General features: G+C 45.9%; 1 protein-coding gene across 2 annotated transcripts; it reads left to right on the top strand.

Annotated features, from left to right (window-relative positions):
- Positions 1 to 7,754: 7,754 nt before the first annotated feature.
- Positions 7,755 to 21,427, top strand: plekha3 (pleckstrin homology domain containing, family A (phosphoinositide binding specific) member 3). 2 transcript variants are annotated; one of them, XM_064309974.1, is made up of 8 exons: positions 7,755 to 8,210; positions 8,704 to 8,820; positions 9,036 to 9,191; positions 9,451 to 9,590; positions 10,057 to 10,227; positions 18,103 to 18,146; positions 19,333 to 19,448; positions 20,918 to 21,427. In XM_064309974.1, exons 1-8 carry the CDS (start codon positions 8,171 to 8,173, stop codon positions 21,001 to 21,003), a joined length of 870 nt encoding a protein of 289 aa, XP_064166044.1. In that variant the 5' UTR covers positions 7,755 to 8,170; the 3' UTR covers positions 21,004 to 21,427. The 2 variants fall into 2 exon arrangements, 1 of the variants encoding a protein (XP_064166044.1); XR_010325707.1 differs by lacking the exons at positions 7,755 to 8,210; positions 8,704 to 8,820; positions 9,036 to 9,191; ... (1 more) ...; positions 10,057 to 10,227; positions 20,918 to 21,427 and adding an exon at positions 13,392 to 17,687 and having other exon boundaries at positions 19,333 to 19,429.
- The last annotated feature ends 1,194 nt before the right edge of the window (positions 21,428 to 22,621 follow it).

The raw sequence follows: 22,621 nt of genomic DNA, 5'->3' as shown, positions 1-22,621 counted from the left end.
GCTGGCTTTTTCACCGTAAGTCCCTCTAGACAACAGCGTCTGGGGAGTGAGGACATGCAATGCACCCTTCAGACCTAAAGCAAGGATTCTGTAGATCAAGACGGTAAAGCTGAATGGTTGTCAGTCCCAGCCGTAAGTTTTGTGCTGTGCCTATTCTGATGGTTTAAAAACAACAAGAACAGCGTGTGTCCCAGAGAGGTTACTCTTAAATATTTAGATGAGCTGACTCTGATCCCGAGGGGCGGGCTTTCTGTGCTCAAGCCCACTCCCGGGCTCTCTGGACATTGTTTTTGAGCTCAGGCTCAGCTTTTCTCCTCTTCCAAAACCTCTTGGAAAAATACATGGATAATGAAAAGAACAGAACACACAGTTTTTGGCCCAATTGTTTTTTCATATTTTCCAGAGGCGGGCTGCATACACACTTGGCCAGCTGCATACATGCTACGGTTCACTTGTAGCGTTGTGTATGGAGGCTATCACTCATTCTTATTCAGCAATAGGAAACTGATTTCAATTTCTCCTGATTTAGAACTCAGAATATTGGATTAAAAAAACAAGAGTATCTAAATATGTTCAAAGCGGTGGTTCAGAGAGTCTGCAGCCTGGTAGTCTCATTCTGTCCTTTTTGCCTTTCGCGTTGGCTGGCGTCAGTGGAAACTGCTTGTCGTACATTTTTTGTGCTTACGAAACTGAAGGCTCTGTGTAATTTGGGGATGTTTCTCTCCCCATCCTCGATGATGCACCATTCTGGGCACAATAGATGCATTTCACGCGGGGACAAAGGGCCACTGTGACTCTGTATGGAGCTCCATGGTCTGAGTCAGTCAGACACAAAAATTACCTCCTAACATGTTGAGCTTTTATAATGTATTTTTTTCCCTTCTCTTTTCTGTTTGTTTTCTTTTTCCATGTTTAAAAGATGAAAAAAAGAAGAAGAAAAAGACTACAAAAAGCCTGGGAAAGAGGAGGTGTGAAAAGGATTATCAGCTGTTGCAGAACCAGTTTTCTGCTGGTCTTTAAGCAGCACTCCACAGTGGCCTGTAATCACAATGGGAGCAGTTCTGAGCGCCTGCAGCCCCAGGGCAGCCAGTCTGAGTATCAGCCCCCATCAGCCCCCATCAGCCCCAAACCAGCCCCCATCAGCCCCAAACCAACCCCCATCTGGCACCGAGCCCGTATTTACAGCCTGCAGGACCAGTGATGGAGGCCAGCTGAGGAGCTCCGAAACACACACACCAGGACCAGCACCACTGCGTCACACACACACATCAGCACCGCTGCGTCACACACACACCAGGACCAGCACCGCTGTGTCACACACACACCAGGACTGCTACATGCGTGTGTGTTTATGCTGAGCTCTACTCACCCCGCCCCCAAGCCTCCTCACGCTCAGCACTTGCTAGGAAGCACAGGGTTCTCCCGGATAAGGTTTTATCAGTTCCCCCAACATTCCCAGAAAGCTGGGGGGTAAATATTCCCATTTATCAAATCCAATTTTCAGTATTTCCACAAGGAAGGTCGCCAGGACTACAAAATGATGAATGGTCATTCATGAGAAGATAACATTTCAACAATCACATTCGGAACATTAAGATGTTATTGATACCTGTCCTCCAGGATGCCTTCATACCCTTCTGAGACCCAGCAAAAAATAAGTATAATTTTTGTTTTACGTGATACAAGTGTCTTCGACATGAAAAATACATGCAGGGACAATAGGGTGGCCATGTAGTATAATGGGTAAGAAGTTGGTCTTGCAACCTAAATGGCACAGGTTCGATTTCCAGGTAGGACACTGCTGTTGTACCCTTGCGCAAGGTACTTAACCTGCATTGCTTCAGAATATGTCCAGATATATACTGTAAATGGATACAATGTAAAATGCTGTGTAAAAAGTTGTCTAAGTCGCTCTGGATAAGAGCCTCTGCTAAATGCCTGTAATGTAAAATATTATCTATTTTATTATTATTGATTGTCCCATGTAGTGTAAGTTTCAGCATAGTACAATATATGGTTCATGAGTTAACCATGAGTTAAATCAGGGTTAAAAAGTGTCCCTTACAAAAATGTATTACTTGGTCTTAGGACTAAATGATTATGACCAAATGATCATCAACAGGAGGTCTCACCTGTAAGTTTGCCATGTGCTTCGCTCATTTTGCTGAGACATATTTAGCAGGACTCTTTCCGATTCAGGGTAAAGGGGTACAGCAGACGCATTTGTGTCTGAAGGAGTTCTTTTCCTTCTGCACGTCTGGCTCTCGTTAGAAACACATGGTTTACGTCACGACCTGACCTGCTCAGTGCGGGGGGGGGGGGGGGGGGGGGGGGAGACGGGAATTCAGTGTGTCTAAATACAGTCATCAGGCCTGAACTGCTGGGCTAAAACAAGCACTTTGCTCTTGTTCCTGCTGTCTCGAAAGCACCTAAAAGACGAAGTCATCTCAGTCTCTGGGGATCTTTTCTTTTCTAAAAAAATGAAACCAAATCAGGTCAAACAGAGTGCACTAATTTAGCAAAGGGCCCATGCTTCCTGCAGTAAGACGTCTTAGACTCACCTTGCACCCAGATGTCAAAGCTATTTGGTTTCAGTCGGCAATTAATGCAGCAGAAATATTTAATGGAAGTAAATGATGTCTCTTTATATTATTAATGTACATTACATTGGAGACTGCCTGTCAGTCAGAATTTGTTTTATGTCTCGATTGCTAATGATTTGCTAATATCTCTAAAATGGGATATTCATTAAAAGAAATGGCTGGCTCTGCATTTCTGGTTGTTAAATGCACTGTAGCTCCCAGATCAGATCCCTGCTAGTCCCCCCTTATGTGTCCTGTGTCTGGCAGGCAGCCATGCCTCAGCAGCCCTCTGTGATCGGGGCTTTCTCCCTGGAGCTTGTAAATACTGCAGACATCTCTGTCATCATCCAGGGCAGGACCGTCCAGATCCTGGCAACAGCCATTAAAGTAGAAAACCTTTTACTTTCCCTTAAACTATCAACTTATCCTCAAATTAAGAGACATGCTTAGCTTGCACTAAATTATTCGCAGAAACAAAATAAAATTCTTCATGATGCAGTGTGCACTTTTTGAGCATCTCAATTAGAATAATGGTACAGCAATAAAGTTTATGGTGCAAAGATCCAATCAGCTGCTCACAGACAGTTGCACACTTATGAGTGTTTATACAATGGTACCAAATTAAATCATTAATGCAGAAGTACACAGAGAAAACTGAAAGCAACGCTGATTAAATTGTGTAGATTGCTCAGCGGAGTTCGATGTTCATACCTTGGCATACTTGTTGTGTAAGAGCTCCATCTAGCCTGTCGCTGAAGTACTTGTTTTACAAGTTGTGTAAAACAAAAGGAATGGAATATCAATCTTTGTCTAAATTTTTCTCAATCAATGTATCCACAACCCTGGAGAAAATCTCACATTTTTGATGGATATTTAAATTTAAATAATTGGCTTGGATGTAATGGATAGCAGGTTTCAAATATAATTGTCCATGTCTCTAAATATGTTTTGTCACAATGTTCTTTGCACAAGCAATTTAGGACACTAGAGGGTCTAATCGAAATTGAATATACTGAATTATATTGCAAATACCTTTTAGAAAATGTAATGCAAATATATATATATATATATATATAAATCTCTAACTAAACTTAGAAATGCACAATTAACAATTTTATCCTTAAGAGGTACTGCAATGTGGCCTTCCATGGTTTCCTGTTTCGCAGGGGTATACACATGTAAAATCCATCTGTCATCCATGACGTGGGGAAATAACTCACAAGGCAGGCAAATGGTTGTTGGCCTACATAAATCACTCAATGAGCACGAAACAGACAACTGAATAAACATTCCACTTACTAGTTTAAGATCATCTCGTGTACATGTTTAATATGTCTTTAAAGATGAATGTTGAAAGAGGGAAAAAAACGCTTTCTGCGGAAAATGCGCAAAATATATAAATATATAAATATATAAGTCTTATCAGCAAAAAGTGACACAAATGCAAAAAATGAATGTATTTGGATGGATAAGAAATCATTTTTATTTAACAACCAGGGTGAAATAAATGCATTAATACAGCTGGAACAGTGCCTAGTAGAAGATGCAAGTGCATCTCCCCCCATGGGCAGTGAGGTAGATGCTTTGCGAAGCAATTAAAAATCCAATGGTCACAGCTGGAGAATAGCAGATCTTGGAGTAACTAAGTATTCAAATCTACAATTTGACTTGGTCATGATAAGCAATTGGAAAGGTTGCCAAAAATAAAACCTTTATTGGGAGCAATAACCAAATCGAAGCACCTGGACTTGGCAAAATTGTATTGGTACTTGGTTCTTTGATCAGATAAGATGAAAATAGAGTCTTTGGCTAGGCACACCAACAGCCAGTTTGGCATCATAAAAGTGAAGCATTCACAGAAAAGAACCCCATGCCTGTGGGAACATAGGGTAGGGTGGGAACATAAGGTAGGGAACATAGGGTAGGGAAGGAACATAGGGTAGGGGGAAATAGTAGGAACATAGGGTAGGGAAGAACAGGGTAGGGTGGGAACTAGGTAGGTGGGCATAGGGTAGGGAACATAGGGTAGGGAGGGAACATAGGGTAGGGTGGGAACATAAGGTAGGGAACATAGGGTAGGGAAGGAACATAGGGTAGGGTGGGAACATAGGGTAAGATGGGAACATAGGGTAGGGAGGGAACATAGGGTAGGGTGGGAACATTGGGTAGAGTGGGAACATAGGCAGGGAACATAGGGTAGGGTGGGAACATAGGCTAGGATGCGAACACAGGGTAGGGAACATAGGGTAGGGTGGGAACATAGGGTAGGATGCAAACATAGGGTAGGGTGAGAACATAGGGTAGGGTGGGAACATAGGGTAGGGTGGGAACATAGGGTAGGATGCGAACATAGGATAGGGTGGAAACATAGGGTAGGGTGGGAACATAGGGTAGGGAGGGAACATAGGGTAGGGTGGGAACATAGGGTAGGAAGGGAACATAGGGTAGGGTGGGAACATAGGGTAGGGAGGGAACATAGGGTAGGGAACATAGGGTAGGGTGGGAACATATGGTGGGATGGGAAAATATGGTGGTGGTGTAACACAGCATTGTGGGTCTGTTTTGCTTCCACTGGTCTTGGTGCCATTGTAAAAATCACCAGCATCATGAACTCTACCCAAATCAGACGTTTTAGCCAAACGTGGTTGACTCCAACAGGAGGATGAAACACAAGTGGATCTTTAACCATGAAAATGACCACAAGCACTCATCAAAATCCACAAAGAAATTTCTCAAATGGACAACACAATCAACATTTTACAATAGCCACAATGGCTGGATTGTTCATCCCCAATATGTAAATAACTAAATAAAATTTAGTAGGGAGATGGTGTTGATAACTTAATTTTTAACGTTATTCCAACTCAGCAACGTTTGGATAGATAGGATACAACAAATTAACAAAGATGAAGCCACTGACAATGATAATTTTGATTGTCTGTTTGAACTTAATTGAGTGTAACTTCTGTTACATCCGGCCAAATACTAGTAAGCCTGCCTGTCAGCTACTGAACACACACACAAAGGTGGAGCAGCTGAAAACAATCGTTTTGGTAAATTGCGAGTGTGAACTGATATCATAATGCTTAAAGCCTATCTTTAATCACGTAGCATACTTTTTAGTTTGTCCAGACCAGAAAAGGCACCAGCACCAACAGCAATTGCAAAAGTAATACTTCTTATTCATATTAGCCATCTTTGGATCATTATTCACCAATTTACACTGTCTACTGTATCATATCTGGTTAATCATTAAAATTCTTTACTAGAAATGATGACATTATCTTAAAACCACAAAACCATGAAAATCAGTAAGACATGGTAAACGTTTGTTTGAAATCAGTAGCCTACATCAAAGTACCAGGAGATTATACAGGAGAAACAGACACTGAATTCAGCAGCACACCAGGAGTGAAGTGGGTAAGTGAAGAACCACTGTGTGTGCGCATGCGCAAAACAATGTACCAAAATACACAATCACGTGATAGTGAATTAATGAGGGGCTGAACTTCACAATGCCCCCTGAGCCAGAAACAGACGAATGCAGCAGGCACAGCTGCTCTGGCAGTTATAGTGCCTGCTTTTTGGGAGAGAATGTGGTCCTGCATCAACTGGTGGGCCCATCATATTTCCTTGTTTTATTATTGTTAGTCATAAATGCGCAATGGTGTCCAGTGGGATGCTTTCCACGTGAACTTGTTCCACCTGCTGCAAAAGTTGCAAGTCTGTTGCAGAGACTGTAAAAAATATGGACAAAGCTACTGTGACGTCACCCATTGCCTCTCCGTGGGTCTGTAAAACACGTTTTGAAGCTCAATGGCGGGCGCGGCCATGTTCTCGATTTGGAGCCAAAACCATAGAGTTAAGTGGTCTTGTGATTTTTACAATGTGATTGACAGTCCGGTGCGGAAAAGCCCATCAACCTGAACGAACTTGAGGCTAGCTGACTGTCAGCCGTTGTTTTGAAATATATTATCACATGTTTACGGAGTTTAATTTCCATCCGTGACTGTACTGTGTCATGTAATCACGTTATATGTATGGCATTAATAATACAATTATGTTCAGTTATCTTCAATTTATGTTTCTCAGCAAAACGAATATGCTTAGCTAGCGTATCAGCTTGCCAGTGAGCTAGGTAGGCTATCCGTGGTTAGCTCACGCATTAGCAATATGAACCACAGGGGAAGAACATCGACCACACTGATGGTCAATCAATCAGAGATGTGTAGGCTACTGGTGATTTGACTAGGCTAATTTTCGTATAACTGGATGGTAGACCTGCTGTTAACCGAGCAAGTTATCGTCGTAGGTTTTCGCCACAGACAGTTAATGAGCCAGTAACTGCTACTAGCTACTCCATCGTCGTTCAGTGATCAGTGACCACAGATTGTAGCCCTTACTGTAGCTCAGTCCTCTGCACTAATCCGGAAGTGACGCAAGCTGTACCTCATTGGTCCAGAACAAATATTGGCACTGTGCCCAAATGACGCAATAAATCATGAAATCGACCCATGGACAGTCATAAGACGAATAAAATACACCTATTATGACTATTTGTTATTGTGAGAAAAAATTATTGACTTTGTATTTTGATCACATTTGTACCGTAGACTTACATGGAAACCGGATATGAAAACACCTATACTGGAGCCATCCGTAGTGGCGCTAGTGAGCAACCAGGAACTACAACACCAGGAAATGAGCTTCAAAAACGAAGTCTGGTTTTGGCCGCTTGGTCTGTTGACATGGTTTCTGTGACTGCAGCATGCATTCTGGGATATTAAAAGCAGCGTCGACGCTGACATGCGCTTTCACTAGTGTGAAGGAATTATGGGACATGTAGGAGATCACAGGGTTAGGGCTGCCAGTAGAAGAGGAGAAAGTAGCATGTTTATATGAATGCCATTGCATGGATCCGTTTATGTAATTAAGTAATGTTAAATATATAAATGAAAGGAGAAATCTGGCACAAAAAATATGGCAAGCTAAAATCTAATAAATTGTGGAGTTTGAGGATTCTGATATTTTGCAGAATAATAATGCCAAAACGTGAAGTGACATAGCTTTGTCATGTTTTCAAAGCTATGTCCCTTTAAACTGCACTGGGCTCCGGCTCCTCCTTCTTATTTTCCATTGGATGATGAGCTGTCAATTCACATGCCTTGGCGTCCCGGACAAACAGGAAGTTAACAACATGTCAGGGTCAGTGGGAGAGTTATTTAGCTAGCTTACTTGTAGCTTGGTATTTAAAATGGTTGAATTTATTGCTTACTAGCTGACTAGCCAGGTCTTGACTAATTGAAGGTAGCTCAGGAAATGAACTCTGACTAGTGTTAATAGCAGCGTGCCACAGCCTGTCGCAATTCATAATGTTTATCGTATGGCTTAATATTTGTAGCTATCGCATTTAAGGAATATAGCTAGCTAGTTAAATAGCTAGCTAGCTACATTTTGATAGGATAAGGTTTAACCTTAACCTGCCTTCCCAGTTTGCCATAAAATAGATAACTAGAGCTAGCTGGCTAGCAAACATATTTTGAAGCTGGGGGTAACAGCGGGAGCTTCGGTATTTATTTACATAAATTATGGAGGGAGTTCTGTACAAATGGACAAATTACATCACTGGTAAGTGTTTTAATTGGGTAAATGATATTATGTGACTGGAGCTAGCTGGCTAAGTAAAGTAGCATCTGACTAGATGACCAGTAGCTTAGGTCTAGTTGTTTACCTAAAATTATCCTAATGCAGCCAACGGTGGTGATGGGTTGTGCAGCTAACACTAGCGGATGGCCTCGCAAGCAGTGGCAGCGTTCACTAGCGCTTACTAGATATTTACCTAGGCTATATTCATACTATTCGTTTTTAGTCCATAATTGCTGCATGTTTAACGATAACTATTTATTGTATTTGGTTGTTGTGATTGTGTTATAGTTCGTTCATACAGATCTCAGATTATTAGTTTGTGTAGTTAACGTTACTGCAGTTCATCTGTTAATGAATATTCCAGTTTGCTGTTAATAAAGCATGTCGTAGCATTTGCATTTAAAAACAAAATAGCTATTTCATCCAGATTCAGTGCTGTCAAACATAACATTTCTCAAATTGCATTTGGTTTCAGGTTGGCAACCTCGCTGGTTCGTACTGGGAAATGGTATTCTTTCATATTATGATTCTCAGGATGATGTCCGTAAAGGCAGCAAAGGAAGTATTAAAATGTCGGTCTGTGAAATTAAAGGTAAGATTAAGTCTATTATAGGGGCCGAATTTAGGCTTCATAACTATACATTATCCGTAGACAGTAGAGTTGTAGATATATGTAAGCTAAGTAAACTACTGAAAAATAATCTCGTCTTCACACCATTGTAGTATTGTATAGCAGGTTCTCCAATGGCATTTTGCTTCTGGATGAATTTCTTTGTCTCAGATTTTTCCGTGCGTTCTTCCTAACAGTTCACCCGACTGACAATACCAGACTGGAGCTCATCATTCCGGGAGAGCAGCATTTTTACGTGAAGGCTGTCAATGCGGCGGAGAGACAGAAGTGGCTGGTGGTTCTAGGAAGTTCAAAAGCCTGTTTGATTGACACCAGAACGAAAAAAGAAAAAGGTACTGACCTAAGACAGTGAGAACAGAAGCACTACTGACTGGTTCAGTAACACAATATGTCTGTTATTTACAGCTGCATGTTCAGTCATCAAGCTGTGTATTGCTTGTGCTGTTGAAATCATTTATGAGGAGTATATTTTTAAAAATAGTGCTTCTGCACTTACATATAGTCCTAATGGAGATGAATTACTGTTAAAATAATGCAGTTTTAGCTCTCACTTGTGGATTTCCATGTTTTGTTTGTGTTTTTCTGCTGCAGATATCACAGAAACCACAGAGACTTTGAAAACAAAGATGTCGGAGCTGCGACTCTACTGTGATTTACTTACACAGCAGGTCCACACCATACAGAGATCTGCTGATTACGAAGAAGCCGACCACACAACGTCCAGTACAGAGGTGACCCCAGCACTGCCGGAACACACTCAAAATGCCACGTACTGTGTGGGGGAAAAGTAGCATAACTGCAACCTGTTCAACATAAGTTGGTAATCCAATGACCAGGCATCTCATGACTTGTCTTTTTAATTTTTTAATTTTTAAGAATACAGTCCACGCAGTGGACAGTACTTCAATTTTCAGCTAGTTTTCTTGCAGTCCACTTGAGCATAAAAGGATGTCACTAAATTCACAACATTGGCAGTGCTGGCTGCAGTGAAATGCCCCTTACTAAGGGTTTATTTGTTTGGCAGTGTAGGGCAAACTATTAAACAAGTTTATTTTATTTTCTACGGCTGATTTAAGTCAGCTGTAGTGTGAGCCGTAAGTTATCCAGATCTGAAACCCTCATTTTGTACCAGAATGTTTTAAAAAAATGTTTTTTTTTTAAAGACTTCCTGTGGGTTTTTTTTGTCTTGTCTTTCAGACCTTAAATGACGCCTCTTCCTTACTGAGTGCCACATGCAATACCTTTATTAAAACACTGGAAGAATGTATGAAAATCGCCAACGCCAAGTTCAAGCCGGAAATGTTCCATTCCACCTCGGCGGCCTCCGTCATCGCACCCGTCTCCTCTTCCCCACTGCATACGGCACGGGTAAAGCCTTACTGTGCACCCCTTCCCTCTTCCCCACTGTGCACCTGTCTCCTCTTCCCCACTGCGCACCCGTCTCCTCTTCCCCACTGCATACGGCACGGGTAAAGCCTTACTGTGCACCTGTCTCCTCTTCCCCACTGCATATGGCGCGGGTAAAGCCTTACTGTGCACCTGTCTCCTCTTCCCCACTGCATACGGCGCGGGTAAAGCCTTACTGTGCACCTGTCTCCTCTTCCCCACTGCGCACCCGTCTCCTCTTCCCCACTGCGCACCCCTCTCCTCTTCCCCACTGCGCACCCATCTCCTCTTCCCCACCATCTCCTCTTCCCCACTGCGCACCCGTCTCCTCTTCCCCACTGCGCACCCCTCTCCTCTTCCCCACTGCGCACCCATCTCCTCTTCCCCACCATCTCCTCTTCCCCACTGCGCACCTGTCTCCTCTTCCCCACTGCGCACCCGTCTCCTCTTCCCCACTGCTTACGGCGTGGGTGAAGCCTTACTGTGCACCTGTCTCCTCTTCCCCACTGCATACAGCGCAGGTAAAGCCTTACTGTGCACCTGTCTCCTCTTCCCCACTGCGCACCCGTCTCCTCTTCCCCACTGCGCACCCGTCTCCTCTTCCCCACTGCACACCCGTCTCCTCTTCCCCACTGCACACCTGTCTCCTCTTCCCCACTGCACATCCATCTCCTCTTCCCCATTGCACACCCATCTCCTCTTCCCCACTGCGCACCTGTCTCCTCTTCTCCACTGCGCACCTGTCTCTTCTTCCCCACTGTGCACCCGTCTCCTCTTCCCCACTGCACACCCGTCTCCTCTTCCCCACCATCTCCTCCTCCCCACTGCGCACCCGTCTCCTCTTCCCCACCATCTCCTCCTCCCCACTGCGCACCCGTCTCCTCTTCCCCACTGCGCACCCGTCTCCTCTTCCCCATCTCCTCTTTCCCACTGCGCACCTGTCTCCTCTTCCCCACTGTGCACCCGTCTCCTCTTCCCCACCATCTCCTCCTCCCCACTGCGCACCCGTCTCCTCTTCCCCACTGCGCACCCATCTCCTCTTCCCCACTGCGCACCCGCTTCCTCTTCCCCACTGCGCACCCGCTTCCTCTTCCCCACTGCGCACCTGTCTCCTCTTCCCCACTGTGCACCTGTCTCCTCTTCCTCACTGCGTGACCCATCTCCTGTTCCCTACTGCGCAGCCGTCTCCTCTTCCCCACCATCTCCTCTTCCCCACTGCGCGACCCATCTCTTCTTCCCCACTGTGCACCTGTCTCCTCTTCCCCACTGCGCACCCATCTCCTCTTCCCCACTGCGCACCTGTCTCCTCTTCCCCACTGCGCACCCGTCTCCTCTTCCCCACCATCTCCTCTTCCCCACTGTGCACCTGTCCCTTTCCCACTGTGCACCGTCTCCTCTTCCCCACTGCGCACCCGCCTCCTCTTCCCCACTGCGCACCCGTCTCCTCTTCCCCACTGCGCACCCGTCTCCTCTTCCCCACCATCTCCTCTTCCTCGCTGCGCACCCACCTCCTCTTCCCTACTGCGCACCTGTCTCCTCTTCCCCACTGCGCACCCGTCTCCTCTTCCCCACCATCTCCTCTTCCCCACTGTGCACCTGTCTCCTCTTCCCCACTGTGCACCCGTCTCCTCTTCCCCACTGCGCACCCGCTTCCTCTTCCCCACTGCGCACCTGTTTCCTCTTCCCCACTGTGCACCTGTCTCCTCTTCCTCACTGCGTGACCCATCTCCTGTTCCCTACTGCGCAGCCGTCTCCTCTTCCCCACCATCTCCTCTTCCCCACTGCGCGACCCATCTCTTCTTCCCACTGTGCACCTGTCTCCTCTTCCCCACTGCGCACCCATCTCCTCTTCCCCACTGCGCACCTGTCTCCTCTTCCCCACTGCGCACCCGTCTCCTCTTCCCCACCATCTCCTCTTCCCCACTGTGCACCTGTCTCCTCTTCCCCACTGTGCACCCGTCTCCTCTTCCCCACTGCGCACGCGCTTCCTCTTCCCCACTGCGCACCCGTCTCCTCTTCCCCACTGCGCACCCGTCTCCTCTTCCCCACCATCTCCTCTTCCTCGCTGCGCACCCACCTCCTCTTCCCTACTGCGCACCTGTCTCCTCTTCCCCACTGCGCACCCATCTCCTATTCCCCATTGTGCACCCATCTCTTCTTCCCCACTGTGCACCCGTCTCCTCTTCCCCACCATCTCCTCTTCCCCACTGTGCACCTGTCTCCTCTTCCCCACTGTGCACCCGTCTCCTCTTCCCCACTGCGCACCCGCTTCCTCTTCCCCACTGCGCACCCGTCTCCTCTTCCCCACTGCGCAACCGTCTCCTCTTCCCCACCATCTCCTCTTCCTCGCTGCGCACCCACCTCCTCTTCCCCACTGCGCACCCATCTCCTATTCCCCACTGTGCACCCATCTCTTCTTCCCCACTGTGCACCCGTCTCCTCTTCCCCACCATCTCCTCTTCCCCACTGTGCACCTGTCTCCTCTTCCCCACTGCGCACCCATCTCCTCTTCCCCACTGCGCACCTGTCTCCTCTTCCCCACTGCGCACCCGTCTCCTCTTCCCCACCATCTCCTCTTCCCCACTGCGCACCTGTCTCCTCTTCCCCACTGCGCACCCGTCTCCTCTTCCCCACTGCGCACCCATCTCCTCTTCCCCACCATTTCCTCTTCCCCACTGCGCACCCATCTCCTCTTCCCCACTGCGCACCTGTCTCCTCTTCCCCACTGCGCACCCATCTCCTCTTCCCCACCATCTCCTCTTCTCCACTGTGCACCCACCTCCTCTTCCCTACTGCGCACCTGTCTCCTCTTCCCCACTGTGCACCCATCTCCTCTTCCCCACCATCTCCTCTTCTCCACTGTGCACCCACCTCCTCTTCCCCACTGCGCACCTGTCTCCTCTTCCCCACTGCGCACCCATCTCCTCTTCCCCACCATTTCCTCTTCCCCACTGTGCACCTGTCTCCTCTTCCCCACTGCGCACCCGTCTCCTCTTCCCCACTGTGCACCAGTCACCTCTTCCCCACCATCTCCTCTTCCCCACTGCGCACCCGTCTCCTCTTCCCCACTGCATACGGCACGGGTAAAGCCTTACTGTGCACCTGTCTCCTCTTCCCCACTGCATACGGCACGGGTAAAGCCTTACTGTGCACCTGTCTCCTCTTCCCCGCTGCGCACCCGTCTCCTCTTCCCCACTGCGCACCCGTCTCCACTTCCCCACTGCGCACCCGTCTCCTCTTCCCCACTGCGCACCCGTCTCCACTTCCCCACTGCGCACCCGTCTCCTCTTCCCCACTGCGCACCCGTCTCCTCTTCCCCACTGCGCACCCGTCTCCACTTCCCCACTGCGCACCCGTCTCCTCTTCTTAATGCCACTGCACCACTTGCCATAACAGGAAGGCAAACGTGTCACCAGGCTCGCTAATTCACTAAATTAGAGGTGAAAGGGAGAACAACCCTCGTAATAATTCTTCATTATGAATACAAAAAATGCTGTTACAATATGCATTGTTGGCTTCTGGCCTACTTTAACTGTTCCCAGAGTTGTTCCTGATAATATAAGCCCAAACTGTGAAAGTGTTGTGTGTTAGCAGGGCTTTTCCATGCTTAGCTGGTGACTTTGTGTGATAGCAACTGCGGTCGGTCCGGCTTTACCGTCAACTCGACGTGTCGTCTCCCGATATTTAGCTTCATTTAGAATCTAAAGTTCTGGTCTTCAAGAGACCACCACAGTGCATTGAGATGTCGGTTATAAAATAAAATTTTTATTGATGGGTTGCATATTGTAAGTGCCAGAATTGTAGGAAAATATAGCCTATACTGAAGGTCATTCTACAGGAGTTGTGGTATTTGGAGTTGTAATGTCTTGAAATGCGGTTTGTTTTTGTGACTCAAAACTTACACAATACAATTGCAGTATTAATGAACCTTTTAAGTTAATGAATCCACACAAATGCCAGCTTGCTGTATTGAAATAATTTTTAGAATTTTCTGAAATTCAGTTCAGTCTGCACAGATAGGCAAAAACAGTGTATGTTAATACAGTAGGATCCATTCCATTCATGCCAATGTAAAGAGATTGCATATTTCCATAACCCATTAGCGCATATTTCAAATATTTTCATGGAATTGTATTACATTATACATCAAATTACATCACCAAGCGAGGATGAAGTGTCTGGTGGGGGCAGGAGCAGCACAACGCACAGGTGTCCAACCAGGTGAGACGCAGGAGGTGCCAGGGCCGGAGTCACCCCATAGTGCCCGGAACCTCCAAGTGTTGCAAACTAATCCCTCTAGCATCAATCTAACAGGAGGTGGATCAAATGGCCTGCAGCTAACATGACTTCACTGTGGAAGCAGTTTGACGAAGATGTCAACCAAATTCTGGAGGCAACGGTGAAGGCAGAGGCCGATAGGAAGCTACAAGCCATGACAACAATCATTGTCAGCATCGCAGCTGAACGGTTCGGAGAAGAGGAGAAGAAAAGCTCCAGAACAGCTTACTCGAAGAATCAAAGAGCGGTGAAGATCCACAACATCAGGCAGGAGATGAAAGCGCTGAAGTCCCAATACAAGGAGGCATGAGAAGAGGAATGCATTGGCTTGGCCCAGCTGATGTGCATCCTATGGAAGAAGATCAGAGTCCTCCGCTGGGCATCGGAAGTGGCGTCGCAAAAGGGCCAGAAAACGTGCGGCCTTTATTGCCAACCCCTTCAAGTTCACCAAGGAGCTTCTGGGGCAGAAGCGCAGTGGGAAACTGGCCTGCTCGCAGGAAGACATAGACCAACATCTGAAGAAGACATACAGTCACCCTGAAAGAGAGCAGGAGTTGGGAGAGTGCAACATCTTAATAGACCCCCCTGAACAGGATGTGCAGTTCGACATGTCGGATCTGCAGCTAAAGGACGTCAGAGAGGTAGTCTGCAAAGCAAGGGCAAGCTCTGCTCCAGGACTAAGTAGCACCTCGTACAAAGTGTACAAGAACTGTCCCAAACTCCTGCTGCATCTGTGGAAGATCCTGCGAGTCTTCTGGAGAAGGGGGAAGATCCCAGAACAGTGGAGAGTGCCTGAAGGGGTGTGGATCCCGAAGCAGGAAAACTTCACCCAGATAGACCAGTTCCACATCATCTCCCTGCTGTGCGTCGAGGCGAAGGTCTTCTTCAGCGCCGTTTCCAAGCGGCTGTGCACCTACCTGGCAAAGAATACCTACATCGACACTTCAGTCCAGAAGGGTGGTATTTCAGGGATGCCAGGCTGTCTGGAGCACACCGGTGTGGTGACACAGCTCATCAGGGAGGCCAGAGAGAACAAGGGCAACCTGTCAGTGTTGTGGCTCGACCTGGCAAATGCATATGGCTCCATTCCACACAAGCTGGTGCAGCTCACACTGACCAAACATCACGTCCCCAGCAGAATCAGAGATCTCATTGCTGATTACTACAGCAACGTCAGGATGAGGGTCTCTTCAGGAGCAATAACATCAAGCTGGCACAAGGTGGAGATCGGCATCATCACAAGGTGCACTATCTCTGTGACACTGTTCTCCTTAGCCATGAACATGCTCACCAAGTCTGCTGAACCGGAGTGCAGAGGGCCCAGAATGAATTCCGCTCAACGGCAACCACCAATCAGGGCGTTCATGGATGACCTCACAGTCACCACAGAATCAGTCCCAGGCTGCCGGTGTATTCTGCAGGGGCTCAAAAAGCTGGTGGAGTGGGCCCGGATGCATTTCAAAGCAGCCAAATCTAGATCTATGGTGCTGAGGAAAGGGAAGGTGGAGGACAAGTTCCGATTCAAGATTGCAGGCACAGCCATCCCAACCATCACAGAGAAGCCAGTCAAGAGCTTAGGGAAGGTTGTTGACAGCTCTCTGAGGGGGACAACATCCATCCAGTTGACCTGCACCGAGTTGGATAGCTGGCTGAAGGCTATGGACAAGTCTAGCCTACCTGGGAAATTCAAAGCTTGGGTGTATCAGCATGGCATTCTTCCCAGAATCCTGTGGCCCCTCCTCGTCTATGCAGTTCTGATCACGACAGTCGTGACCTTAGAGAGGAGGGTCAGCAACCACCTCAGGAGATGGCTGGGGCTGCCAAAGAGCCTGAGCAGCATCGCACTCTACGGACACCACAACAAACTGCAACTACCCTTCAAATCCTTGGAGGAGGATTTCAAGGTAACAAGAGCCAGAGAAGTGGTACAGTACAGGGACTCACATGATCCGAAGGTGGCCAAAGCAGGGATCCAAGTGAGGACTGGCAGGAAGTGGAGGGCACAGGAAGCTGTTCAGGAAGCAGAGGCAAGGCTGTGTCACAAGAGGCTGGTGGGAGTGGTCACACGAGGCCGAGCTGGGCTAGGATCCTTTCCAACTCCCCAAATGAACACCATCAGAGGGAAGGAAAGGCGCCGCCTAGTTCAGGAGGAGGTGAGAGCAGCAGTGGAGGAGACAAGAACCTGCAAGGCAGTGGGAATGAAGCAACAGGGGGCTTGGACTAGATGGGAAAATGTGGTCGAGAGGAAAGTGACCTGGGCTGAGCTTTGGAAAGCCGAGCCACACCGCATCAAATTTCTCATCCAGACAGTGTATGATGTGCTTCCAAGCCCATCAAATCTGCACACATGGGGCAAAGCAGAGTCACCAGCATGCCCACTGTGCTCCAAGCGAGGAACCCTGGAGCACATCCTCAGCTGCTGCACAAAGGCACTTGGAGAGGGACGGTACCGATGGAGGCATGATCAGGTCCTGAAGACCATCGCTGAAGCCATCAGCGCAGGAGTTGAGTGGGCAAAGCGGTCCCGACCCTCCAAGCAGACCATCGCCTTTGTCAGAGCTGGGGAGCAGCCAGAACCCACCAGAAGAACATCTGCAGGCATCCTGACCTCTGCACGGGACTGGCAACTGTTGGTGGACCTTGAACGGCAGCTGAAGTTCCCCAACCATATCGCAGCAACCACCCTGCGACCAGACATTGTTCTTGTGTCTGAGTCCACCAAGCAAGCTGTGCTGTTGGAGCTGACAGTCCCATGGGAAGATTGCTTGGAAGAGGCCTTTGAAAGGAAGCTCTCCAAGTGCGCGGGACTGGTCAGCAAATGTCAGCAGGCTGGGTGGAGAGTGAGGTGTCTCCCAGTGGAGGTTGGATGCAGGGGATTCGCAGCCCGTTCTTTAGCCAGAGCCTTCAGCAATTTGGGCATCGAGGGAGAGAGGAAGAGGAGAGCCATCCGCAGTACCGCCAATGCGGCAGAGAGGGCTTCAAGATGGCTGTGGCTCAAAAGAGGAGAGCCATGGGGTCATAAGTAGCTAGCCATCTGGACACAAGCTGGGGTCTGATCAGCCCCGGCTGGGTCACCTGGAGGAGGGTGTATGATGTTGAAAGACCCAAAACACTCGATGATTCCAGGAACATCACTGAAGATGTGTCCAGATGCATCAGCAGATGTATGTACACAGCATTGCATAATGGTCTATAAATATGGTAAAGTATGTATGGTAAAGTAGTCATAAATAAACTGACAATTGCCCTATAAAGACACAAAACCGCTAAATTTGACTACGGTAGGCAGTTTCTGCTGAAGATCACATTGACAGCAGACGTCTAAGTCTCCGTTTCACTCTTTAATGCAATGAAGCGGATTCTACTGTAGTTAATTTAGCATGTCTAAGTTTACATGTAAACTTGAAAGTAGTAAAAACATGAAATTGGGCCAGGAACGTCACAGACCATTTGTAATCATTTAGAATTTTTTTTGTTTTTTATTGCACGACTTAGGCTTGAGAAAACACTTGGACAGCCCGCCTAAGACATTTCAATGTTGCATTTTTGATTATACTTTTTATTTTTGCATTGTTCTAGATGAAGCGATCCATCAGCCACCCAGGGACGTACAGTTTTGACAGGTACAGTCATATTTCATTTAAATTGCTTAGCTTCTTTTGTTGAAAGGCCAGTGTGTTTTATTAAAGGAGTACCATGGTGGTTGAACGTGACACTTCCCAGTTGTCTTCAGCCAACAACAAAACAAATGTGCATAATTTTTTAATTCTTCAGTCATTTCAATGCACTTTAAAACGTATTTTTCTAAGCCTAAATTTCCCACGATAAAAATTCACCCGAACCGTCTGGGCGTGGTAATGAGAACTGTCAGTTAGCTATGATTGACAGACCGTGCCCCGTTTCCATAGCTACCCCCATGATACGCGCTCTCTTTGGGAGACTGAATTTTCACAAGCTAGCTAGCTTAGTAGGGCTAGTATATCAAGTATCGGTAGATAGCTAAGGTAAGGACGTTGACTTATATCCAATTATAATTTTTGATATCTAGCTAGCCAAGTTAAGATAAAGGCACAACTATAACGTCCTCATAAAAGCAAACTAGCAAGCTAACATTATCCATAACATTGTCTTATGAAAGCAAACCTCCTAGCTAGCTAACGTTAGCTAGCTAGCTAAATGAATATAACCAGAAATAATCTAAAGGCACTCTAATTTAAGTGAACCTAACGTTAGTCAAATATTTGCATTGTCTGAACAGCAGGACGGTGTGTGCTGTCAGATTTCTTTACGGGGCGTGGAAATGGGAGTAGTTACTGTATTAGTGACGTAGCAAAATGACAACTTTCTCAACCGGTTGAAAATAGGACGATGAATTTAAAACGCATATTTCTCCAAAAATACAGAACGGACATATTTAATACTTTGCTCATTGTGTTTCTTCAATGCCTCTTGTGCAAATAGCACATAAAACCGAGAAAGTGTGAAAATCACCATGGTACTCCTTTAAATGACATTTAATCATTCTGTTGCAGTGACATCATATCGCAGCCTTTAGAATGAGTTTAAATATATTTTTCTTCAGGGTTAGTGCACTTCCATTATCAATTAGCACTATTGATAATGGAAACCATTACTGATATTTCATAAATTTTCCACTTCTAGTCTGAATTTTACTCCACTTTCAATTATGTGGTCCACCTTTTTTTCCCAAAAATAAAACCCAATAAAATATGAATAATTAGTAGACATGCGTCATTTTTCTCCTGGCTGTGGTTGCAGTGTCAGTATGTGAAACTCTGATGTTGGCAGGATGAGTCACTCGCCAAAGGAGTGTGCGTATTCTCACCAGCGGCTAGGCCAACGGCGCTCCCGCACGTGCTCAGACACAGAGTCCCACAGCGACGGCTGCACGGAGGAGCCAGACCGTGAGTCTCCCAAATATCTCACACTCATTATGTTACTGAGCTATTCCTAAAGGAACAGTCCTCACTCATTATGTTACTGAGCTATTCCTAAAGGAACAGTCCTCACTCATTATGTTACTGAGCTATTCATAAAGGAACAGTCCTCACTCTCATTATGTTACTGAGCTATTCCTAAAGGAACAGTCCTCACTCTCATTATGTTACTGAGCTATTCATAAAGGGACAGTCCTCACTCATTGTTACTGAGCTATTCATAAAGGAACCATCCTCACTCATTATGTTACTGAGCTATTCCTAAAGGAACCATCCTCACTCATTATGTTACTGAGCTATTCCTAAAGGAACCATCGTTACTGAGCTATTCGTAAAGGAACCATCCACACTCATTGTTACTGAGATATTCATAAAGGAACAGTCCTCACATGCATTATGTTACTGAGCTATTCATAAAGGAACCATCCACACTCTCATTGTTACTGAGCTATTCATAAAGGAACCATCGTTACTGAGCTATTCATAAAAGAACAGTCCTCACTCTCATTATGTTACTGAGCTATTCATAAAGGAACCATCCACACTCTCATTGTTACTGAGCTATTCCTAAAGGAACAGTCCTTACTCTCATTATGTTGCTGAGCTATTCCTAAAGGAACAGTCCTCACTCTCATTATGTTACTGAGCTATTTATAAAGGAACCATTGTTATTGAGCTATTCATAAAGGGCGGAGTGTGGGCGGAGTGTGGCACAGTGGGTAAGGAACTGCGCTTGTAACCGAAAGGTCGGAGGTTCGATTCCCGGGTAAGGACACTGCCGTTGTACCCTTGAGCAAGGTACTTAACCTGCATTGCTTCAGTATATATCCAGCTGTATAAATAGATACAATGTAAAGTGCTATGTAAAAAGTTGTGTAAGTCGCTCTGGATAAGAGCGTCTGCTAAATGCCTGTAATGTAATGTAATGTAATAAAGGAACCATCTTCACTTGTGTGTGCTATGTGTATGCAGTGTGTGTGAATGCACCTTTTAAAGGTGTATAATGTCTCTGTCCTTTAAATGTTTCCTGTGTGAATGCACTTTTTAAAGGCGGCCAACTCAGATTTTTCTGCTTCTCTTTGGCAGTTGCTCGCAGTATCCCCAAGGAAAGATTCTTCCAAAAAAATTTTTAATGGCTAACAAATTCAAAATGGTTAAAATTTATTTAAATTCCATACTGATAATCAGTTCCCAAAAATGTGCTTGAAAAAATAAATGCAAACAACCATCATTAATCCATTACATATAAAAGCCAAATTGGCAAACTGAAGTATTTTTTATTTTTAATTGACACCTGGCATTTAGATGTTTCCTGGGTGATACTGAGTGTGAGTGTTGTGGATCTGTTTCTCTGGCCGTTTGGGATGGTGAATGGAGGCTGTGGTTCCCTAGGTGACCGGAGGCTGTGGTCCTCTTGCATTCTTCTCCCTCTGCAGGGCATGGTCTGTGTGCCAAGGCCGTCGTCAACGGAGACTCGTCTTCGGTGATTCCAGAGGAGGCCAGCGCCAGCACCAGGATCTGAGACACCTGTCTGTCTGCACCATGTGATCTCGGCCCTTAGAACACGTTACTGATATTACAGGAAGTACACTTATTTCCTGTACACGCATTGCTCTGCACTTTAAATAATGTATGTAAAAAAATATCTTATTTTAATATTCCCAACTTTTTTTTAACATTTATGAATATGGCAGAATCTGTGTAAGCTGTGATGTAATTTTATGGTTGTTACTGAGTACAGTGAAGTTTGCAGAGGTGAACCTGGCGTGTTTTACACAGCGCTGTGGTGTGTGGTTAGCCGTGCCTGAGGGAGAGAGCTCTGACTGGCCTTTCTAAGCCTAGGCATGCCACAGCCTCACACTTATGTACAGTAAGAGAATGAAGTCACGATTATCACGTCCATCATTAAAACCTGCTTTAACAGTGATGTAATGCACTGAATCAAAGAGTCTCCACACTGTTTACAATGTCTGTTATTTGTAAAATTGTCAAAACAAATTTCTTCCCCCCATAAGTGTTTGTGCAATAGAACATGCCATTCTGTTGTCAGAGAGACCCCTCTTTCAGAATATGGCAGTTCAGTTTCAGTAATTCAGTGATCATGAATCATTTTTATTCCCAAATCTTGTGTAAAGAGGAAAAATGTATTTGAAGGTAATGTAAACAAACCTTGATGACATTCAGCAATGTGCGATAAAACAGTTTCAGGTCACAGTTTTTCACTCTACATCAAATGAGATGTAGGTTAAAAAAAAAAAGTCATGAAAAATAGTGTCTGGCTTTTTGAATTAGCAGGAAGCAAATTTAATCTTCTGCAATATGCATAGGTCAACATGAGGGCAAATATTTACTGGGAGTAAAATCAACATGGTGTAAAACGGATCCATATTTTACGTTACGGGAGAGGAAATGGTTATGTTCAGAAGTATTCCACAGAAATAATCAGCTGCAGCTCAACTGAGAGAGATCAAGGGTCACAAGTAGACATGACCTCCCTTCATATTCCATCAGTTCAAGCACATAGGATTTGTTATATTCTCAGGTCCTTGCAAAGCAAATTGTAAACAATGTATACTAACTGAAGGCCACTTTGAAAATATATATATATGTATGTAAAAGCTCATGTGCCTATTAACTATGGAGCTTGTTTCACATTCAGAAAGCAGCAGCTTTGTTAAGATATTAAACGGCATTATAAAGTATCTAAATGCTAGAAATGGCACATGGCTCTGAAAGACAGCTCTTGGGCCTAGAGACCGCATGCCGTGCCTCAAACACCACGTCCATCAGAAGAAACACAGTTACACATCACTGCATGAACAGACAACTGGCAAAGCGCGCAGGAGCCAATCACAGGCCTGGAAATCCAGCATTTCTACTCACCGGCTTCTGTTTCCCCAGCGTCATCACAGGCCACCACAGAATGTTTAGTTCAGTGCTGAGAAGGCACACCGGCACCACCTTGAGGCCAAATGTCTAACTAGCGCATCTTGTGCACTACAGCCATGGTAATGGTTCCCACAGATTAGTTCACTTTTAGAAATGATGGATTTCATTTGCAAGTTCACACTGAATGAATATATTTAATTCAGTTTAGAAATAAATATCACAATGATACCGCAAAATGTATTAACTTGTAT

This window comes from Anguilla rostrata, chromosome 15 (assembly GCF_018555375.3).
Source record: "Anguilla rostrata isolate EN2019 chromosome 15, ASM1855537v3, whole genome shotgun sequence".
Taxonomy (NCBI): Eukaryota; Metazoa; Chordata; class Actinopteri; order Anguilliformes; family Anguillidae; genus Anguilla; species Anguilla rostrata.
This window is presented reverse-complemented; position numbering and strand designations above follow the sequence as displayed.